This window comes from Galeopterus variegatus, unplaced genomic scaffold (genome assembly GCF_000696425.1).
Source record: "Galeopterus variegatus unplaced genomic scaffold, G_variegatus-3.0.2 Scaffold18, whole genome shotgun sequence".
NCBI classification, from domain to species: domain Eukaryota; kingdom Metazoa; phylum Chordata; class Mammalia; order Dermoptera; family Cynocephalidae; genus Galeopterus; species Galeopterus variegatus.
Window position 1 is genome coordinate 816,042 of NW_007726129.1, and position 22,241 is coordinate 838,282.

Below are 22,241 nucleotides of genomic sequence, written 5' to 3' on the forward strand. Positions count from 1 at the left end.
ACACAATGGCTTTTTTTTTTTTTTGGCGGCTGGCTGGTACAGGGATCTGAACCCTTGACCCTGGTGTTACAACACAGCGCTTTAATCACCTGAGCTAACTGGCCAGCCCACAATGGCTTTTTAAAGAAGGGCAGCCAGATTTCTGTTTATGCCCTCCATATATCTTCCCTGAGCTCCTGATGTATGACAGGCCAGGGCAAGCCTGGGGATCAAAGAGACAACTCAGGCTTCCTCTCTGCACCTACAGAGCTCTACTGACTGGAAGAAAGACCAGCGGAGAAACGAAAAGCCACCCAGGGTAATCAGCATCATCATGGAGCACACAGCACTCACTCACTAGGCTTGAAGGTAGTCTGGAGGAGCAAAAAGCTTTGAAAGAGATGACCACATCTAGGACAGGAAGAAGAGCTGGAGTTTGCCAGAAATAAATGGGCAGGTGGGGGACCAGCATGTGCAAAGGCAAAAGAGGATTGGAAGCATGAAAGAGTGTGGCCTCTTTGAAGGCTGATGCTAGAATTCCTATAGTCCCAGGATAAGTTGTGTGAGGAGAGGGTGCTGGGAAGAACCTTCATACGAGGCCATGCTGTAGAGTCTGAACAAGCACTGGGAGCGGCTGTGGCTTTGAAGAAAGGGCCTGATGGGATTTGATGCCAGAGACTCCTGGTGGCATCATGGAAGCTGCACTAGAGTAGGGAGAGGCCAGGGTATAGGAGGGAAGGCCAGACAAGCAGGTCATCTATCACAACTGTCCCATAAGAGAGGAGGCCTGAATGACAGTGGGCACCCGAGTGAGGAGAGAACAAGACAGATATGATAACCTTAGTCAGATCCTCTGTGTGTGTGTGTGTTCATGTTTGAGCTGGGGGAAGAGGGTGGACACCAAGGGAAAAATCAAGATGCCAAGAAGACAAGCAAGGAAGACTGATGGACCATAATAGCACAACTGGAGACAAATCACACATGGAATGCACAGTAAGTTTGAGATACTTGTGCACCATTGAGGTGGAGCCAGAGGAGCTGATGACATCACCTAGAAATGTGTTGTGGGGCAAGATATTAGAGTTGGATCATGAGGTTAACAACTTGTACTAGGTAGAGAAGAAATAAGATAGAGGGGATGCTGAAAGAGGGAAGGAGTACAAAGCCAAAGGCAGCTACATGAATAATCAATAAGGGTGAGGCTATGGGAAACACCATCTTGGTGGGGCACCCTGTGAAGAGCCACATCAGGTACAACCTTGGCCACACCAGGCTGAGGTGAGGGAATATGACACTATACACATACCCACACACCCACTTTTATTTTATTTATTTATTTTTTGTGTGTGTGGCTGGCCAGTATGGGGATCTGAAACCTTGACCTTGGCATTATGACACTATATTCTTACAAGGCCTTGATGTCTTTAGTTGCCCCAGGGAGGCTCCAAGTACACAGACTGGTGTGTGAAAACTAGTAATAAGAATGAATGAGACAAACCTATTTTACTGATTCATCCTTCTATGTGTTCATGTGGCAAATATTTATTAAATGCTGATATGGTCTGAATGTGTGACCCAAAAGTGGATGTGTAAGAAACTTAATACCCAATGCAACAGTGTTGGGAAGTGGGCCTAATAAGAGGGATTGGCAGGGCTAGCCAGTTAGCTCACTTGGGAGAGCGCGGTGCTGATAACACCAAGGTCAAGAGTTCGGATCCTCTTACAGGCCAGCCACCAAAAAAAAAGAAAGAGGGATTGGGTCCTCAGGGCAGAACCCTCATGTATGGATTAATGTGATTATCACAGGAGTGTATTAGTTATCATGAGAGTGGGTTGTTACAAAGTAAGTCCAGCCCTTGATGCCTCTCTCTTTCACAGGTACTCATTTATGCTTCTGCCCTTCTGCCATGGTATGACAAAGCCAGAAGCCTTCACCAGATGCCAGCCCTTGATATTGGACTTCCCAGCCTCCAGAAGAGTGAGTTAAATAAATTTCTGTTCGTTATAAATTACCCAGTCTGCTGGTTAGAGCATGGTGCTGATAAAACCAAGGTCAAGGGTTTGGGTTCCCATACCAGCCAGCTGCCAAAAAAATAAAACTTAAAAATTAAAAAATAAATAAATAAATTACCCAGTCTGTGGTATTCTGTTACAGCAACAGAAAACGGACTAAGACAAATGCCTATTATACTCCTGGCCCTGGGACAGCAACATTTATAGGATGAGTAGAAGAGAAATCAAGAAAGCAGCCTTCTCCTCTGACATCAGATGTCACAGAAGCCATGGCAATGGTTTCAAAATTAGAAAATGGTCAGTGTCACTTGCCTCAGAGGTCCAGTAGGATAAGGACTGAAAGCAGGCCAAGAACAAGGTACCCTTAGTAAGAATATTTTTCAGGTAATAGAAGCCAAACAATAACAGGTAGAAAAAATGAATGAAAGTTGAAATGAAAACTATTCTCTCAAGAACTATGTCCAGTCAGGGACAGAGGGGAGATGGGAAAAGCTGTTTTGTGACTTCTGTAAGTGGAGATAAGAGAAGCTCATGGAGAGCTGACTCCAAGTGAACATCCACCAAAGAGAAGGGCCAACTGATGAAGCAAAGTGCTGAGGAAGAGGGGAAGTGCTGGAACCACGAGACCAGGTAGCAAAGTTAGCTTGAAAAGATGGACCTGCCTCTTTCTCTGCAATGACAGAAAGGACAAGTACTCTTATAAGTCTGCACAGAGAAGAAAGCAGGAGCCTACTTAATGGCTTCAGTGTTTTCTGTGAAGTGAGAGGCAGAGTCATCCTATGCATAGCACTAGCACCTGGTATAGAGCAAGAATCAATCCTGGGGCTGCAGCATAACCCACAAGGAGCCTCGAATCTGGTCCCTGCGAAGGTTACTACTCCAAGCTACTGCCTTCCTCCCCTATACCTTTTATCAATCTGTACTCACCTCAGATGGAAACATGAGCTACCAGCACTCAAATGTTTGCACAAAGGCAAGTACATCCATACAGACACATCCTGCATGCCCATGAAAGAAAGAAGGGGAAAAAGGAACTCTTATGCCTAGAGCCCCAGAGAATAAAATATTCCAGTCTGTTATGGGTGAAGCAGAGGCACAGTACCTTGATGAAGCAAAGATAGATGCGTTGAGGCCACCAAAGCAAGACAGGGCAACGGCAATGGGAATGGTCCAGCTGAACATGCCAAACGTCTGGTCAGCAAATGTCTGGGAACAGAGCACAGAGGAATCACTCAACACAGGACAGGGTTTCATAATCCCACATCTGTGATCTTCGGACAAAGGTAGTCACTGCTGAGGAGCCCACCCTCTGGCCTAAACCCATGACTTCATCCTGCAGAGCTGGGGCAGCTGCAGAAAGACAGATTGAGCCATTAAGGGTAGCTAAATATTGGGCCGGCCTGTGGCTCAATTGGGAGAGTGTGGTGCTGATAACACCAAGGCCACGGGTTCGGATCCCATATAGGGATGGCCGGTTTGCTCACTGGGTGAGCGTGGTGCTGACAACACCAAGTCAAGGGTTAAGATCCCCTTACTGGTCATCTTTTACAAAAAGGGTAGCTAAATATCATGAAATGAGGAGTGCATGGGGATCCCAAGAGACTCACCACAGCCACAGCATCACTGCTAAGGACCTCTGAAATGCTCAGCACTGTGTAATAGGCCACGTTGGTCAGGGTGTAGATGAGCGTCACAATTGGCATAGAAATCCCAATGGCCAAGGGCAAATTTCTGTCAGGACAAGTGAGATAGGACTACCTAGAATCAAATTCTCCTCAGGATCAAAGTTCATCAAGTCTCCACTGGAATTTTCCTAACATTTAATACTTCACTGGCCTCTAGGTCTTTGAGGCAGGTTCATCTTCCCCTCATGCCCAAGGGTGGGTATTCTACCATGCCCCTGGGCTCTTTCTACTGAGAAAGACCTTTGTCTGTGAAGATAGTTTATGATCAATATTTGAACTTCACTACAATGGGGCCAATGGGTCCCACAGGGTTTCATAATCCTCGTGCATCTATGATCTCAGGACAAATGTAAGGAACAGTGTCCTCTGGGAACTAGAGGCCAGGCTGGGGACCCAACTGGCCAGAATAAGCTCTGTGCAAGGTCCTAACACCTTAGCCCCAGCTGGGTCTGCTACTGCCCATTGAAAAGCCTCTCTAGGAAGGACCCTGGGGATCCTCCAGTGTGAACATGAAGGCAAGGAGCCAAGGTCTTTCCCACCTTCACTCACTCCCATCCTAGCCCTCAACCCCTCCTAGCTGGAGAAGGAGCATAAGGAAGAAGGGGGGAGGAGAGAGAGGGAAGAGGGCAAGCATGCCCAGTATCAGCAGGACTTCCAACCAAGTTGGGGAGTGAGAGTGTGATTCCACCTTTACCTTTCTGGGTTTTTGATTTCTTCTGTTACAAAATTAAGGGTGTCCCAACCTGAGTAAGAGAAGAGGGCAGAGTAGAGGGCAAGAGAGAGGTTTCCCACGTCCCAGGAGGAACCCTTAAAGGCGTCCTGAAAGTGCTCAGAGTGTCCTGTGGGGGCAAAGGCAGGTGGGGGGGGAGGTTCAGGAAGAAGGAAGAGGTTGAAGAAGAAGAGGGGAGGAGAGATAGAAAGTATAAGGAGAAGAGGAAGGACGGGGAGGGAGAGTAAGAAAAAGGAAGGGAAGATAAAAAAAGAAAAAAGGGAGAGGAAGACAGAGAGGGACAAGAGAAGGAAAGGAAAAACAAGAGGGCAGGGGGAAGAAAAAAATAATAATTTAACACCAAAAGAACAACAACCACCTGCTCCCTACACTTTACCACCCCACCCACTCCCTCAAAGCTCATATTCCTTCAGTAAAACTAGACAAGCTCAGAAAAACAAAGGCATTCCTGGCTGCCCGCTGATGTGACAACACTTTTCCCAAAACCCTAAGGAATTTCCATTTTCTGTAAGTGACCTCACAGTAGGCCACAGTTCTTCTTCCTATTTTTTATAAAGAACCCTATTTCACATAAAGGTCATTTTTCATTAACAATTAGACCTTCCTGTGGAGGAATTAACTCTCTTGGCCCAAAGCACGACACAATTTGGTCAATGAGTTTATCAGTCTCATCTGATAAACTCTGCTATTCTACTTGCAGTGGGATGGTTGCATGTGGTAGGAAATCACAGGCTATAGGGGCACTGGGTCTTATTATCTTTCAATGGGTCTGGGCCATCTCCACCCTTCAGGGAGCCAGCCCAGACCCAGGCACCTGTCATTCTCCTTGGAGGTTTCTGGAGACCGCAGAGCTGAAAGCCCAGGGGGGTAGCACCCAAATGCCCAGGACAGAGACATTCAGCGCACACTGGAGTTTTTAATAAGGCTCAGACTTCTAAGGAAACCTGTGTCACTCCCTACAGAAAGACTGGACCCAGCTCTCAATGTGGCAAAAATGGCTGAGTGTGCAGCAAGAGAAGGGAAAATAGACACCATCCCATCTCCAGGGTTATCAGTCATCACACACAGCAGTGGTTCCCTAAGGCACATATCTTGGGGGTAGGATTACTCAATTATTCAATTTAACCCCAAGATGCTCCTGAGACTGGGATATAGAGACAACTGGCTGTACTAACTTGGCCTGCATACATAAAGGTGCTGGACCAGGTGCCTAAGAAACACCCAGGGCACTTTTTTTGTTGGATTTGGGGAGCAGCTGGCCAGTATGAGGATCTGAACCTTAACCTCAGTGTTATAACATCATGCTCTAACCAACTGAGCTAACTGGCCAGTCCCCAGGGCACTCCTTAAAATCACAGCTTTTTAGACTTCAAATCAATCAGAGTGTGATCTAACAGGTCCCCCGGTTATCGTAAACACAGGTGATTATAAACACAGCTATGTTTAGGGATTGATGATCTAGAGAACTAGGTTGTTAAATGATTGAGATTATCTTTGGCAAAAGACATCTCAGGACTTCTCCAAGGGTTCAGGAGATCTTGGTAAACCTGTTACTGTCACTGCAGAAAGTGATCTGCATTCCTGGATCTGATCCAGGAATGAAAAACTTTCTAAAGCCAACATGCAGGGAAGACAGTGCCAATTTCACAACATTTTAATATTTTGCTGAGGTCTGACTTTGGGAGGGAATGCTTAATACAAGTCCAGATGAAAAGTAAAAGCTGCAAAATGACCATCCATTTCCACACCTACCTCCCCCACAACACACACACCCTGCCACCCCCTTCAAAGAAGGCTAGGTCTCTCTACTCGCTGCCTGGCAGTCACAGACCAAAAAGAGGAGCCACTCTATCCCCCCAGATTACTTTCAAGACCCAATCGTGACCCAAGTTTTAAGGGCTCCTAGGCCCTCGGCTGGCGTCCTGCAATGCTCCCAGCCTCCACAAAAGGAAAAAAGCCCTTAGGGAGGGGCTGACTTATGTCCAGTTGGCCAAGCCAGCCTGGCCCAAGAAGCCCAGGAAGAGATTTATTCCCATCTCTTGTACTCACTGACACACTCTAGCATGTACCTAACCCTAACCCTAACTCTGAGAAAGAGCTGAACAGTAAATCTAACCGAGTCCCCATGTCCTCCTCAGGGAATCCAGAGGAACTCCTAGAGACATCCACCCTCCTTCCCACCTTGGGCCCCTCTTACCCTGGCACAGTTTAATAAGGCCCATGACAATGATGGCAATGAGCGCTAGGACCTTGGCGTAAGTGAACGTGTCCTGCACACGTGTGCCCCACTTGACATAGGCACAGTTCACAAATGTCAGCAGACCTAGGAGGAAAACCATAAGATCACTAGCAGGCTTGAGCTGAGGGCAGAGAGGCCCAACCTCTCTTTACAGAGAACATCACTTCTGCTCTTTCTGCCTAAGGCAAAGGGGCCAATGGACCAGTGAGAACCAGGAGAACAGGCAAACAGGGTGACACCCTGCACCTGCCCCAGCTGACAGCACCCATGAACATCCCATCATTGTTGACATTCAAAGACACAAAGGCATGCATAAACACATATTCGTACATTCTGACAACCAGCACCATTTTTGGAAATTCTCCCCTCCGGCCCAGGAACAGTTGACTTTATCCACTCTTCCCTACCCAGACTCCCAAGGGTCCAAACCACAAGAGCCACAAGACCTCTCCATGGCCACTTTAGAGAATGGGGACAAGAGAGACCCATCAATAAATGAATGCAGATGACAGGTCACCTAGGAATTAGAGAGAGATGTTTTGTGTGTAAGTGTTAAAAAAGAAAAGCCTGTAATGTGCCTGACAATTTCACATACATCCTCTCAATCAATTCTCATGACTCTGAAATACAGATATTCTTATTCCTATTTTATAGATGAAGAAACTGAGACTGAGAATTCCCATTCTCAAGCTCACATTCCCAAGCCCACTGATTCCCTCCCACCCACCACTGGGTCCTATCCAAACCTCCCAATGCTCAGGTCCATGGAGAAGTGGTGAGTCTGTTTGAGTGTTCCCTAGGCTCAAGTCAGCATTGCTGGCTTTAAGCTCCAGCTCCTCACACACTTCAGTGACGTGTGGGCCCTCTGTTGAGGGTCCAACATTTTGCCCCTGCCAAACCATGTCGGCTCTGATGCAAGGGGAAGACACAAAAGCAATATACAAGCAGTTTTACGGCAAGAAAGAAAACGGTGACACTTCTAAGTACTGTCTCTAGCCTCCAAAAATAGAGCTTTTATGTGTAACTCAAATGTTATTACAAAATCTTTTGGGTCCAGGGGCTGGCCAGTTAGCTCAGTTGGATAGAGCATGGTGTTATAACACCAAGGTCAAGGGTTCAGATCCCTATACTGGCCAGCCATCTAAATAAATAAATAAAAACAATGTTAGGGGAAAAAAATCTTTCAGGTCCAACCTCTAGGCCACCTCCACCTCTTTCTAACCCATTTTGTACTCTCTCCTTCAGCCAGACTCTCTTCCTTATTCACGCCAGACATACACATACAAGAAATGTCCTCTCCTCTTCTTCCTGCCATAGCCAACAGCAACTCCCACTTTCAAAGTCTTGCTCAGTCCCCATTTCCTCTGTAAAACCTTCCCCAATTACACCAACTCCCTGAGCTCTCTCCTCTGAACCCCATGGCATTTCCGTTTCACAGCACAGCTTAGTGTCTAATGCTATGGTCATGTGGACATCTGTCTCAAGTCGGTCTCTCCCAAGTAGGTACTTGAGTCATGCTTCTCCAAAGAGATCACAAACTCTCAGAGGGCAACAAAAGCATACTGCTTCCTTAAGCTCATCACCAAGCAAAGAAGGGAAGTAATGGGCCCTGGCTGGAATCAAGGTGGTCATGACTTTTACTAAACTGCCAATTCCCTGGGACAAGGCAATTGTGAGAAGGTTGGACCTTGGTAAGGAACACCTAGGGTCAGCCTGTGGAAATAAACACAGGTGACTGAGCAGCCGCATAGCATTTGAAGAAAAGTCATTCAATACGCTGGCAGACAATACAGGTATTAACTAGTCAGTCATATGAGATGGGGGTTGAGGGGACAGTGGTCAAGAGGGGAGAAGAGAAGAAGCCCAAAGGAATGCATACTGCTGGTAGGTCTTCCCAGGGACCTACCCTGCTGATAAAAGTTTTCTGTGTGGGGCTAAGACTAGATCAGCTAACATAGGAGTACCTAATTAATAGCCACCAGTAATCCACAGACCCCTGTGCAATACAGTAAGCATATTTTGAGTTGCCTGCCCAACCCCTTCTTGGAAATTGCTCCCTCCCCACCATTGTGGCTGATAGAGCCAGACACCAAGCTGAGCCTATTAGATTGTCTCTCTCAGGAACATGGAGTTGAAATACTAAGAGACTGAATCTGTCTAACAGTAGCAGGCAAAAGAGTCAGGAGCCACAGCAAATAACAGAGGAACAGAAACCCCAAGTAAGCAGAGGAAGGAAGTGGGACCACAAAAAGCAGCAGAAGTGCGAGGGCATGCAGCTTTGAGAGAAAAACTGACAGAGAAAGATGAGGAAATACACAGAAGACAGAGACAGAGGAGAGAGATGAGACATGACAAGGTGGAAGAAACAGAGAAAAGGAGAGACAAGATGGCACCAACCATCCACCAAAAAAAAAAAAAAAAAAAGAGGAACATACACACAGAGAAAGAGACTGACAATATCCTGCTGTGTTCACTGTGCTAGAGACAGAGGAGAGAGATGAGACATGACAAGGTGGAAGAAACAGAGAAAAGGAGAGACAAGATGGCACCAACCATGCACCAAAAAAAAAAAAAAAAAAAAAAAGATGAACATACACACAGAGAAAGAGACTGACAATATCCTGCTGTGTTCACTGTGCTTCTGGTTTGTAGCCCCAAGATGGGGGAGAGAAGTTTATACACTCCTCAGCCCCACACTGACAAGCACAGTCTCACTTCTGCTCCTTCTCCTTCCCTCCATCCTGCTACAAGTTTCCCATGTGGCTTGGTCCTCTCTGTACACAAGTAAATATTGCACACAATGGAAATTCAATATCTATATGCTAAACTAATGAACGAAGGCAGCACTCATGGGAAGTCCCTGCAGAGCCTATTCCAAAAGACCAGCTAGAAGAATAACTCTAAATAACTGGACAACAAACTCTCATGCTCAATAGTCCACTTAGTGACAGATGATTTTCTGACAAAAGCACCGGGTCAGAGTGGTTTTCTCTGGGGAGGAAGACTAAATATCTGTAGAGAGAGGCAGACCCTTTTTTTTTTTTTTTTTTTTTTTTTACATAGCCTTTTTATACTTTGACTAAAGGTGCACGTATGCTTCTTTCTCAATAAAAATAAAAATAGTTAATTAGCAACCATGTATATAGCTAGAGAGCAGGGCCAGTGGAGGCTAAAGCCAATAGGGTGGCTAGGGCACAAAATTTAAGGAGGCACTCACTCTCAGGGCACTCACTCGCAGGAACCTGAGAGTAAGTACATCCTTAAATACTGGCCACAGGTGCCTTGCTTGCCTCACCCTACTCTCAGCCCTGCCAGAGAACAAAGAGCTCTGAGAACAGTCTGCTAAGAGGAAGCCAAGTCCTCTGACTGTTTTTCTGATTCTAATTAAGAAATAAAATTTCACCATCTGATCCCCACCCTTCCATACCTCCCAGAACCAGTCCCATCTAGCCCACCATGGACTGATTATCAGCGTTCAAACAAACACAACAGGGTGGGGCCTTAAGACCAGGTGCTCAGATTCAACTACCACAACTAAAACATCCAAGCCTTCCCTCTTCTGATTTCATTTCCTTGCTGGAAGAGCTACACCAATGAGCGTGGGACCCATGTGAGGGTCTTCAAGGCTCTCTGGGAGCTTTTTGCTGAGAAAGGAGTACTTGAATAGCAAATCCAGTCCCAACCCCAAAGCAGAAACAAATCCCCAAAGTCTCTCTGTGGCAGAGACTGCTAGTTATTTTCCAGTATCTTTTTTTTCCTTTTTCTTTAGTAATAGACATTTTGGCTGAAGTCATGACTGCCCAAAGTAAAGTTGACATTTCTCAGCCTCTCCTGCAGATAGGTATGTCCACGTAACTAGGTTTTAACCAAGAGATGTAAGCAAATGTTTCATATAAAACCTCAGGAAGTATCTTTGAAGGGAGAGGTGTGCCTTTCTTTGTCCCTTCTGTCAGTTAAAATGCAGACACAACAGCTGGAGCTTGAGTAGCCATCTTGGACCACCGGCTAGAAGTCAGGTGCTGAGGATGGCAGAGCAGTAAGACAGAAAGAAGAAACCTGGCTCCCTGAAGAATTTTTGCAGTTGTCCAGCCCACTCTTCCTACAGTTAACACATGAGAGAAATAAACTTCAATATGTTTGAGCCATGCTGCTTTGTGTTTTCTGCTGTTTGAAACCCACACTAATCTTGAATAATACATGTGCCCTCTGACAGAACTGCATCTCTCATACTCTTTCTGATGAGGAGATGGCCTGGTAACCCGAAGTTGTAGTCCCAGCTATGCTGATTTTCACAGGTCCCTTTTACCACAGGCAATAGGGAGGGGAGAGAAACTTTCCAATCACTCTCACAAACAGGCTACCTATTACTAAGGAGCATTCAAGGACAGAGGAGCACAATCCTAAACCACAACAAAAAAGGTGGGAGAAGAAAAAAAGGGGGGGGGGCGGGAACCAACTACAAGTCTATTACCAGTGAAATGCTCTGCAGAAGTCCAGAGGAAGTAAACCCTTCCAAATGGAGATCCCAGAATCAGCAGATACCTCCTAGGGTATGTATGAATATGTAATGTACATGCCTTTTTTAAAAGTATCCTTTTTTTCCAAAGTATACTTGTTTTTAATTATGCAAATGCATTTATTCTTATTATGAAAACATTCAAACTATATATAGGGTTAGATTCTTTGAGCAACTAAGATCAAGGCCCAGTCCTTCTTAGGCCTATGTCACTCTCGGAACATGAAAGCTGTCTATCCATAGCAACAACTGACCAAAATAAGAGAGCATCCTTTCTACTCAGAACCCTGACCAGGCCTGAGTCCAAGACAGTGGAAAGATATTCAGGGATCATACCGTGTTTCTTCACTTCTGTCTCATCCTTGACAGTCTCCTTCCTACGCCTTCTCCTCCTCTTCATTGTCACCCCTAACAAACAAACTCTTAGGGGAAATGTAGTCTCAGCTGTGAGAAAGAAGGCTTTGATGCTACTGTGTCAGCACTGAACTAACTCCATGTTGAAACCTTCAAGGCAAATACTCTCCAGTGATGTATGAGCCTACACAACTGGCAGGATGCCTAGGTCAAAGCCCACAAAAATAACAGACTGACAACACATAAGCCAGTCATAATCACCCTTCTGTGGTTAAGTCAAGTACTTCTTACATTTATACTCTTTCTGAGCACCTGGTTTTCCAAGAATATTGCTGGTCACCTGGACACAAGAGGGAACCCTAATGTACCTCAAAAATCTATCACTTCCCACAGTGAATAAGAGCCCCTAAGCTTAGTGAGTTTGGTTGGCAACCTGAGGCCCCATCCCACCACAGAAGATTCTAAGTTCCCAGAACACTTATGAACAGAGTGTGTCTTCAGAACAGTTTCTCAACCTCAGCACTATTGACATTTTGGACTATACAAGTCTTTATTGTGCAGGGCTGTCCTGTGCATGATAAGATGTTCAGCAGCGCCCCTGGCCTCTACCCACTAGATGCCAGCAGCATCCCCTCCCAGTAGTTGTGATAACCAAAAATGTCTCCACACAACCTACAGTTGAGAACCACTGTTCTAAGATAATAAGTAGCTAAGACAGCCTGAAATCCCAAAAAAGCTGCTTGGAATTCTCCCAGTGTAACCTGGGAATGAGGTTAGGTACAGCCAGAAAGCCAGGATCTGAAACAGCAATGCCTTCAGGGGCCAAGAAAGTAATACAAATGATCAAAGGCAAGAAAGTCTGGGTAGGGGCTAACTGATAGCTCACTTGGTTAGAGCCTGGTGCTGATAACACCAAGGTCAAGGGTTCAGATTCCCACAAGGGCCAGCTGCCAAAAAATAAAAAAAGTTCTAATTAAAAAAAAAAAAAAAAAGGAAGTCCGGGTATAAAACAAGAGAAAGTGGAGTACTGCAGTGGACTGGGGAGTATATATTCCATTTAAAAGGAGCAACCACTAGTCAAATCCAGCTAATTATATCGGGTAAGAATTTGGGTCAGAGATTACCAGAACTTTTGATTTTTCAAGAGAAAGGGCAAGTCCTGGTTTTCAAATGTCGGTAACTAATTCAGAATTATTTAGAACACTGTGCAGACCAAACAAATCTATCCAAGTCTGGTACCAGCTAGCAGCCTGTGCCCTAGAGTTGGTCATATGGAGACTTCCTGGACCCTCTCTTCTAAGATGGAACTCTAATTGTCTAGCCGAGCATGCTATAACTTCTTTATGCAGTCTTCCAACCAACAATCAGGAATCTTCTCGTATGAATTTCAAGACTAATTTAAGTCTCCTATCCTACCAAAGCTTCACCCTGGAATTAGTGCAGACCTTTGTTTTTTCCCCCTAAATACGACCTAATTGGTTTCTTCCAATTTGTGTCTCTTGAGACCAGGCTGTACCTACTGCCACCCTTACCCATGGAGACTCCCTCCCTGCACATCCCAGCTCTGCTGAAAGCCTGATTCTATGGCCTAAGTTTCATGAAGGAAAGTAAGCTGAACCCTAAAGCCTAGTCAGTTAGGATGGAACATGGTTTTGTGACTTGGCCCTACCTCTGACAAGTTCCTGCCCTCAGGCCTAGATTCTGGTAAAGCTTGGACTTGTGGAATAGGCAGTTTGCAGGAACTCAGATCCCAGTAATCTGGTTAAAAGTACGTTTTAAATAAAAGAGGCCATGAGATACTATGACTTTGTATTTCTAAGAGGTGAGGCCTCTACTTCAATCAAAAGATTAGGTCCTCATATGGTGGTGTGCTTCCTAAACACACAAAAAAAATATGGGAAAAATCATAAAGGAAAAAATAAAAAAGATTTAACAAATAAAAATAAAAACAGAAGTCTTCTGTATATCAAAAATTATACAGAAAGGTGTCATTTCACTTGATTGTTCTTTGAATTCATCCTAAGGCCATCACAGACCAATGCACGGGCATTCTTAAATGCTCATTTAGGAGCACAAACTCACAAAACAATTCTAGAAAGCAACTTGGTAAAACACATGAAGAATCTTAAAACAGTTTAACTCCTTAGACACAGGGATTTCCCATCCAAAGAAAATATGCAGAAACTCTGAAAATGAGGTATGATAAAAGACTCCCGGGCCGGCCCGGTGGCGCACTGGATAAGTGCGCCGCGGCGCTCCCGCCCGAGGGTTCAGATCCCACATACAGACTGGTTCCCGCTCACTGGCTGAGCGAGGCGCGTGAGCAACACCGAGGGTTGCAATCCCGTTGCCGGTCCCCGGTCCGGTACGGGGGCAACACTGAGGGTTGCGATCCGTTGCCGGACACGGAAAAAGACAAAAAAAGACTCCCCACAACAGTATTATTTATAACAATAATATTATAGAACACTTAGTATATACCAGGCAGAGATAAGCACTATTCATGTATTGATTCATTTATTCCTCACAACAATCTTCTCAGCTATATACCATGTGGACGATATTGACTAAGAAGTTATTAATGACATAAAAATAAAACACATGTATTTCACAGGGCCAAAGCCTGTAGCATAGAAGGCCAAAGCCTGTAGTTTAGAGAACCAAAGTCCTGTAGTTTAGGCGGCCAGAGCCTCTAGCTTAGGGGGCCAAAGTCCAACCCTTTAGGAAAACAGTAGAATTGCTAAGATTAAGAAAGACCAGAAAACGTTCACAGGACTAAAGCCTTTGATGTAGATAAGAGAATTGAAGCACAGCAAACAGTGATTGCTCTGGGGGCAGTTGCCCTTAGTTCAGCTAAACTAGATGCTGGGAAAGTATGTAAGCTAAAATCTTCGAGGATATTCTGCTAGTTAGTACTTGGGGGATGATCCACATCTTGACTTAAGCTGTTTTTTGAGTTTCTTGGGGAATTAAGTGCTTTGGTGATTATCTCATTGTTTCCTTTTGTACCTCACATAGCTTAGTTTTACAACTCCTTTTGATGGTAAATTGTTTGAACTATTTTAAGTAACACCTGCTTTAATGAAGATTGTCATGTAGCCAGTTTGTTTATGTTTTCACTAGGATTAATTAACCACCTGTTTTTCTTCTGTAACTTTCTTGTCTTTACAATAAAAAAACTGAAGCAAAAACTGACTCAGAGCTGTGCCTGGGCTCTCCTCTCTGGAAGGAGTTTTCTCTTGGTGCAGTCCCTTTGGGCTTCTCATTGCTCTGAATACATGGGCTCTGAGTAATCTTTTGCATCTCTGTCACTCTGTGAGAGGTGATAATACTGCAATATTCCCATCTTACAAATGAGAAAACTGAGACAGCAGTGAATTAACTCTCCAAAGTCAACAGCTTGTCAGTGGTAAAACTGGAAATCAAACCCCGTGTGGCACGGGAAGCTGTGATCTTAACCACTGTATACAACACTGCCTGGAAATTACTTATGTGTCCCCAAACCATGTTTTCTAGGAATATTTGATGAAAGAGATTAAATATTAAATTTTAAAAAGCAGTATATAAACCACAAAGAATGTGATCTCAAGGGTACTTTTTTTTTTTTTTTTTTTTTTTTAAAGATGACCGGTAAGGGGATCTCAACCCTTGGCTTGGTGTTGTCAGCACCACGCTCAGCTAGTGAGCAAACCGGCCATCCCTATATAGGATCCGAACCCGTGGCCTTGGTGTTATCAGCACCGCACTCTACCGAGTGAGCCACGGGCCAGCCTTCAAGGGTACTTTTTAAAAATGGTTGATATAGGGGCCGGCCCGGTGGCGCACTGGATAAGTGCGCTGCTTGGGAAGCGCAGCGGCGCTCCCGCCCGAGGGTTCGGATCCCACATACAGACCGGTTCCTGCTCACTGGCTGAGCGAGGCGCGGGAGCAACACCGAGGGTTGCAATCCCGTTGCCGGTCCCCGGTCCGGTACGGGGGCAACACTGAGGGTTGCGATCCGTTGCCGGACACGGAAAAAGACAAAAGACAAAAAAAAAAAAAAAAAATGGTTGATATATTTTGGTAAAGTAGTTTGAAAAAAAAAGATGGATATGCACAGAAAAAAATACTGGAAGGTATTTCACCCAGATATTTCTCTGGGAGGCAAAATCATGGGCTATTTTAATTTCTTTTTTCTGTTTTTCTACATTTTTCAAATTGTCTATAAAGTCCAAGTATCACCTTTTTTTTTTTTTTTTTTTTTTAAAGATGACCGGTAAGGGGATCTTAACCCTTGACTTGGTGTTGTCAGCACCACGCTCAGCCAGTGAGCAAACCGGCCATCCCTATATGGGATCCGAACCCGGGGCCTTGGTGTTATCAGCACCGCACTCTTCCGAGTGAGCCACGGGCCGGCCCCAAGTATCACCTTTTAATTAAAAAAACTACTTTAAAAAATCTTGATTTGAAGAACATTTCATGAAATGGTGAAAAAAACATGATACACAAGTTTATAAAACAGAATATAAAGTTATAAGCAGGGCTGACCAGTTAACTCACTTGATTAGAGCATGGTGCTGATAACACCAAGGTCAAGGCCAAATGCCCCAAAAAATAAAAAAATGAAATAAAATTATAAGCAAAGTTTGATGCTAATTCAGTAAAAGGAAAAAAATGAAGACACTGTCAAACTATTAAAAGTACTCATCTTTTGGTAGTAGATTATGGGTGATTTGAGGATAATTTAATTTTCTGCATAATGACTATATATACTTTTTTTTTTTTTTTTTTTTAAAGATGACCAGTAAGGGGATCTTAACCCTTGGCTTGGTGTTGTCAGCACCACACTCAGCCAGTGAGCGAACCGGCCATCCCTATATAGGATCCGAACCCATGGCCTTGCTGTTATCAGCACCGCACTCTCCCGAGTGAGTCACAGACCGGCCCTGAATATATTTTAAAATCAGAAAATTATTACCTTTTAGAGAGTTCAGTCAGGCCAGAGTCTCCCCGGCCAAAGCCTATCAGACATATAGCCAAGTACCACCTTCCCTCCTCCCAGGAATATCTGTTTCCACCTCACTGTCTCAAGGGATGTGGAGGGGTTCTCTTTAATACCTGCCTTTAACTAATTCCTTCAAGTCAGGAAGCATGGTGTATTGTACAATTTTTATTGCTAACTCCAAAGTACTCTCAGTCTATTTTTAACATGGTAAACTGTATATACTGCCAAAGCTTTTGCAAGCAGAGATATGGAAAGAACAGAATATAATTAAGTGCCTCCGGCAGCCCAGTGCTAAGGAACACAGAATTCTGAGCCACTTTTCAGCTAAAACATTACCTCTGCAAGGCTGGGTAAATTCACAGCAATCTTCTCTCCTTTTCAGTGATTTCACACAGAATCCCTCCTTACTACCTAATAGGAGAAAAATTAAAGGGGATCTGCTGGGATCCCTTAAATTCTGTCCTCACAAACCCAAATGTGGGGTAGAAGCCACCTCCCTCTCACTGGCTGCAGACAGAGCTTGTTTACAAAGTGAGTGTGAAGAAATCTGAAACACTAATGGTAAAAAGCCATTTTGGTATGGTGCCTGCTGCTTAGAACGAGCTGCAAAGAGTGGCTGCAAAGAATGGCAGTGGCAAGAAGGAGGGGGTCCTATGGCCTGAGGGATAACATCTTGATTTTTTACTCTTTTTTTTTTTCTTCTGTTTGGGATAACATCTTGAGACCCCCACAGTCCAGAGAAGTCTATTTCCTTATTGATGCCTTTAAATTGGTTTAAATTAAAACACTAGGAAGTAAAATAACTTTTTTTTTTTTTTGAGCAGCAGAATAAAGTCCTCAACACTGATGGTTTTTTCTGGGTTAAGTTAGAACTAATGGTGCTCACTCCAATCAAAACACCTGACAAGGGGGCCGGCCCGGTGGCGCACTCCTACAGTGCACCGCTTGGGAAGCGTGGCAGCGCTCCCGCCCAGGGTTTGGATCCCACATACAGACCGGTTCCCGCTCACTGGCTGAGCAAGGTGTGGGAGCAACACCGAGGGTTGCGATCCCGTTGCCGGTCCCGGTCCGGTCCGGGCGCGACACTGAGGGTTGCGATCCGTTGCCGGTCACGAAAAAAGACAAAAAAGGAAAAAAAAAAAAAAAACACCTGACAAGAAAATATAAGACGAGAAAAAAAAAAAGAAAGAAAATATAAGACATGCACCAATGTGTCACATAGATTAGGGAACAGAACTCAGGGGCATCCAAGAGTAGGAGGAATGAGGCAGCAAAAGCCACAGATTCAAACTTCTCCCATCCCCATCCTCTATGCTTATTTATCAGTCAGGATCAAATGATTTTGGTAAAATTAGTTCTTCAGAAGGTAAGATCCCTCCCTCCTCCCAAAAGAGCAAAATATGCTGTTCAAATATAAGCTACCAATAACAGTACCCCATACCCCACACCTCTTCCCACACTCAGCCCCCAGACTTACATATGCAAGCAGCAGCAAGGAGACGGCAGGCCAGGTACGGGGGATCACAGGTGGGGAAGGAGGGCTGGATGATGTAATTGGCGAAGGTGATGGCGATGATGGCCTGACTGGTGGGCTCAACGATTAACAGTGAGGCCCACAGGCGGATGAAGGCAATGAAGCCCCCAAAGGCCTCTAGAATGTAAGCATAGCTGGCCCCCGACTTGGTGATGGTGGTCCCCAGCTCTGCATAGCAAAGGGCACCCACAACAGAGAAGAGCCCACCAATGGCCCACACAACCAGCGACAATCCATAGGAGGCAGTGTACACCAGTACACCCTTGGGTGAGACAAAGATCCCTGAGCCGATCATGTTGCCCACCACCAGGCTGACCCCATTCAGCAGGGAGATCTCCTTCTTCAGCTGCATAGTTTCTGGGGACTTTTGGGGTGGCAAACTGACATCTTCTTCCACACTGGGCTGGCTGGCCTCAGGAATGAGATGGTAGGTGGGTGTGGAGCTCCCAAGCTCCCTGGCTTCCATGCCAAACGGTTTCTGCACACCTGTGTTTACTGTGGCCTGGCAAAGAACACAAGTACGTCAGTCTAGGGCAGGAGCTGGTAAGGCTGTGGTTTAGACCTGCAAGGCAGGCAGATTTTCTACCCACCTCTTGCTTGGGGACAGCATGCCATGCACACAGCCCTAAACAGGCCTATCTCAGTTTCCACAAGACACAGGGAAATGGAGGTAGGCAGACCTCCTTTGCTCCCAAGAAAGACACCATGAGAGCTCAGGCACAATCTGATGGCGACTTCCACTGAGAGTCACCTGTCTTGCTGCTCAGGGAAGGCTGGTATTAGGTTTGCCCATAGCATAGATTCTCCCTGAGGTGAAGTTTTGCTCTGTTCTTATCAGCTTAAAACCCACAAACCAGTCCTGTGGAGAAGACCAGAGTCCCTGCACCAGGTACACATCCTCACCAGCCTAACAGGCCTCTCACTGTCTATACCCAGGTAATCCTGCCCACTCAACTCTACCCAAACAGAAACAGGGACTTCCGCAGTGTCTAACCACATGTGGAGAGGTTTGCAGCTACTCTCAGGCCAGCAAAGAACATGAGCAGGTGGTGGGAAGTACTAGGAAGATGCTATGGTAAGAGCATACTGCTATTGCAGAGACTGGACCAAGGAGAGAACCCTCATGAAAATATACACCCATATGTCGTTGTGTCCACACATCCACCTTACTCCCCGCATTGCTGCTTGCCCATTCAATACCTTTCTTTTCCCAAAGTAGCCAGAAGAGAGAGATTACATAGACAAGATGGGGAAAGGACATCCAGGGGACACCCTAAACTGGGGCTAATTTGCAATTGGCTTATTTGATTTCCTCCTTAGCATGCCACTCACTACCACCTGGGGTTGCAAAGATTCTCCTTGCCACCTAACCAAAGCTATAAGCCTTCTGTAATCCACAGATCTGGCATTAGAAGGCATCCTGTAGAGAGATGGCACACACACACATCCCCACCACCACTGGATTAGAGTAGGGCCAATCCAGAAACCTCAAGGAAGTTGGATTCCACATTAACTTACCTATGAAGGACCCAGAATCTGTCAGAGGAAGATGAGCACCTTCCTGACCCTATATCCAGCGTGGCCTTCTCTCTCCCTCAATTCCTGTACTAGTCATGCTTCAGATCCCCCAACCCCACCTCATTTTCTGGAGAAAGGAATTTGGTGGGCCATTTAATTCTCACCCAGGAATTGGTCCCTTAAGTTCATAGGGATAACTTCCAGGGATAACAATGGGATTCAGTTTCCAGAAGACTCTCATCTACTCAACAAAGATGTATGTGTCAGAACCTAGCCACATGGAGCTCAGAGCACCTCCCCTCTACATCTAAACCACAGCCACTTAAGTGAATGGTTCTCAGGGAAAACTCCAATCTCCACTGGCCCCACCCAAAACTCCTGCCTTACTTGTCCCAATCCCCTTCCAGACTCTGGACCTGAGCAGAAGTGAAAATGCTCCTCTGGGGTACTAATAAGCCTTTCCCAGTCCCAGAGGAGTTGAGCCAGCCTACCTCTGCTTTAGATGAGGATGAAATTTAAAGTGGAACCGCTTTTCCTTTCACTCCTAGCACCAAGCCAGACAGGTTTCCCTATGCAGACACGTGGGAACATATTTGTTTTCACATGTCTGTCAGGTGAGCCCAGGCAACCATGGACACAAAACCAGTACATAGGCTGGCCAGTTAGCTTACTCCGTTAGAGCGCAGTGCTGATAACACCAAGGTAAAGGTTTTGGATCTTCGTACCAGCCAGCCAACAAAACAAAACAAAAAAAAGCCCAGCTGGGGACTCTATATTCTCACATAAAAGTCCTAAGTTGCCTTTTCTTTTCTATTCAACTCAACACAGAGACAAGCAGAGAAACCCCCAGGAACCACTCCACCTTCCCCTATTCCATCAGACTGTGACTTGGGGCTGGTGGGGAGGGCTGGAGGGTTACCAGGTATTCCTTTTGTACTTGTACAACCTGGCACTTGTGTCTCTGATGTGCCTTTATCAAGTCTGTCTGATACACTAGTAAAACGTACCCAGTGGCCTTATTTGGAGGGGTGGGGTACAGTCACAGGCCCACAAGACCTCCTGCCTAGGATCTCAGTCCCAGCACCTGAATGAGAGATAAGGTTCCTGCTGGAATGTTAAGAATGATTCTTCCTTCAGCCAAGGAGAGAAGCAGAGTCACATACAACTGAGGGCACAGGAGGTTTCTTTCTCTTAATTCAATAACAATGCAATAGTCATCAGAAGCCTATTCTCTGCCAAAGTAATTAAAGTCCCTACCTCATTGCTAAACACCCAAGAACAAAGTTCTGATGTAACCACAGCAGCTCCCTGAAGGCAGATGGCTGAGTCCCAGGCTGGCTTGGCCATACAATCCCAAGGCCATCCCTCATTTCCCAGAGTTTACATCTAAACTTCACCTCACATGCCTCTACAAAATCTGCCAAGCACCTACATTATGCGAGGCTCTGTGCTGGGGACACAGAAGTGAACAAGATTGGAATGGACCATGCCTTCACAGAACACACAACCAGTCAGTATGGCAGCAAAGAAATGAGATAGACATGGGCCGGCCCGTGGCTCACTCGGGAGAGTGCGGTGCTGATAACACCAAGGCCCCGGGTTCGGATCCCACATAGGGATGGCCGGTTCGCTCACTGGCTGAGCATGGTGCTGACAACACCAAGTCAAGGGTTAAGATCCCCTTACCGGTCATCTTTTAAAAAAAAAAGAAAGAAAGAAATGAGATAGACATGAGATCAGAAGTCCCACAGTCAGAGACTACAGCTCACCAGCTAGCTGTACCTCTCATCCTTCTCTGACCTTTGTCTCTTCCAGTGGTAAGAGTAAGCTAAAAATTACTTTCCCAAATAGCCTCATTAATCTTTTGTGAGCATCAAACTAGACAATATGAAGCTCTTCTATAAAATGTGAGGCCTGGGGCCGGCCCGTGGCTCACTCAGTAGAGTGCGGTGCTGATAACACCAAGGCCCCGGGTTCGGATCCCATATGGGGATGGCCGGTTCGCTCACTGGCTGAGCGTGGTGCTGACAACACCAAGTCAAGGGTTGAGATCCCCTTACCGGTCATCTTTTAAAAAAAAAAAAAAATGTGAGGCCTTCTTCAGCAGGGTTAACATTGCTAAAAGACAAATCCTGGAAGCAAGGAAGAGAAGGAGGAAAGAAGAGAGGTAAGTTCATTTCACTGGAAGATAAAATCTAGTATAAAATGCAAAGTCCTCAACTTCTAGCTTGTAATTAGGATGTAGAAAAGCTTGGAAAGGCATCACTCTACTTCAAAGACAAGAAAAAGCTGGATAACCTATAAAATCATAATTTTTCTTGAAGGTATCAGAAAGCTGATGCTACAGGGCAACCAACTAGACTGAATTTGAAGGAAAGACAGGCACCACCAAGGAGAGAGCAATACAAGCTTTGGCTCATCTGTGGCAGTGAGAGAAAGATGGGATCACTGTACAGGCAGCTAAGAAGCACTCAAGTACAAAATTTAGCAGATTATTAAAGGTTAAGTGTGAGTTAGCAAGAGACACACACACTCAGGGCTTTTTCTCCACAGACCTCAGTGGGTGCTCACAAGAAATACTGGGCAGGAGACCAGAGAAAGGCTCTCTCAGTAGTGCTGGCCTGGAGAAAGAAAAATACCCACCTGGACTCTTCTCCAAAGAATAAAAATTGGAAACCCCTCAGGAAAG

The 22,241-nt window shown here is 45.4% G+C and overlaps 1 protein-coding gene across 1 annotated transcript in view; it reads right to left on the reverse strand.

The window, feature by feature from the left end:
- SLC7A6 (solute carrier family 7 (amino acid transporter light chain, y+L system), member 6) overlaps nt 1-22,241 on the reverse strand; it is a 32,036-nt gene that overhangs the window by 5,996 nt on the left and 3,799 nt on the right. The window contains exons 2-6 of the mRNA XM_008567137.1: nt 17,978-18,536; nt 6,605-6,730; nt 4,372-4,516; nt 3,600-3,723; nt 3,095-3,198 (exon numbers count right to left, since the gene is read on the reverse strand). Of these exons, the coding sequence (XP_008565359.1) occupies nt 3,095-3,198; nt 3,600-3,723; nt 4,372-4,516; nt 6,605-6,730; nt 17,978-18,500 (1,022 nt within the window). The 5' untranslated portion in view covers nt 18,501-18,536. The remainder of the gene's footprint in view (nt 1-3,094; nt 3,199-3,599; nt 3,724-4,371; nt 4,517-6,604; nt 6,731-17,977; nt 18,537-22,241) is intronic.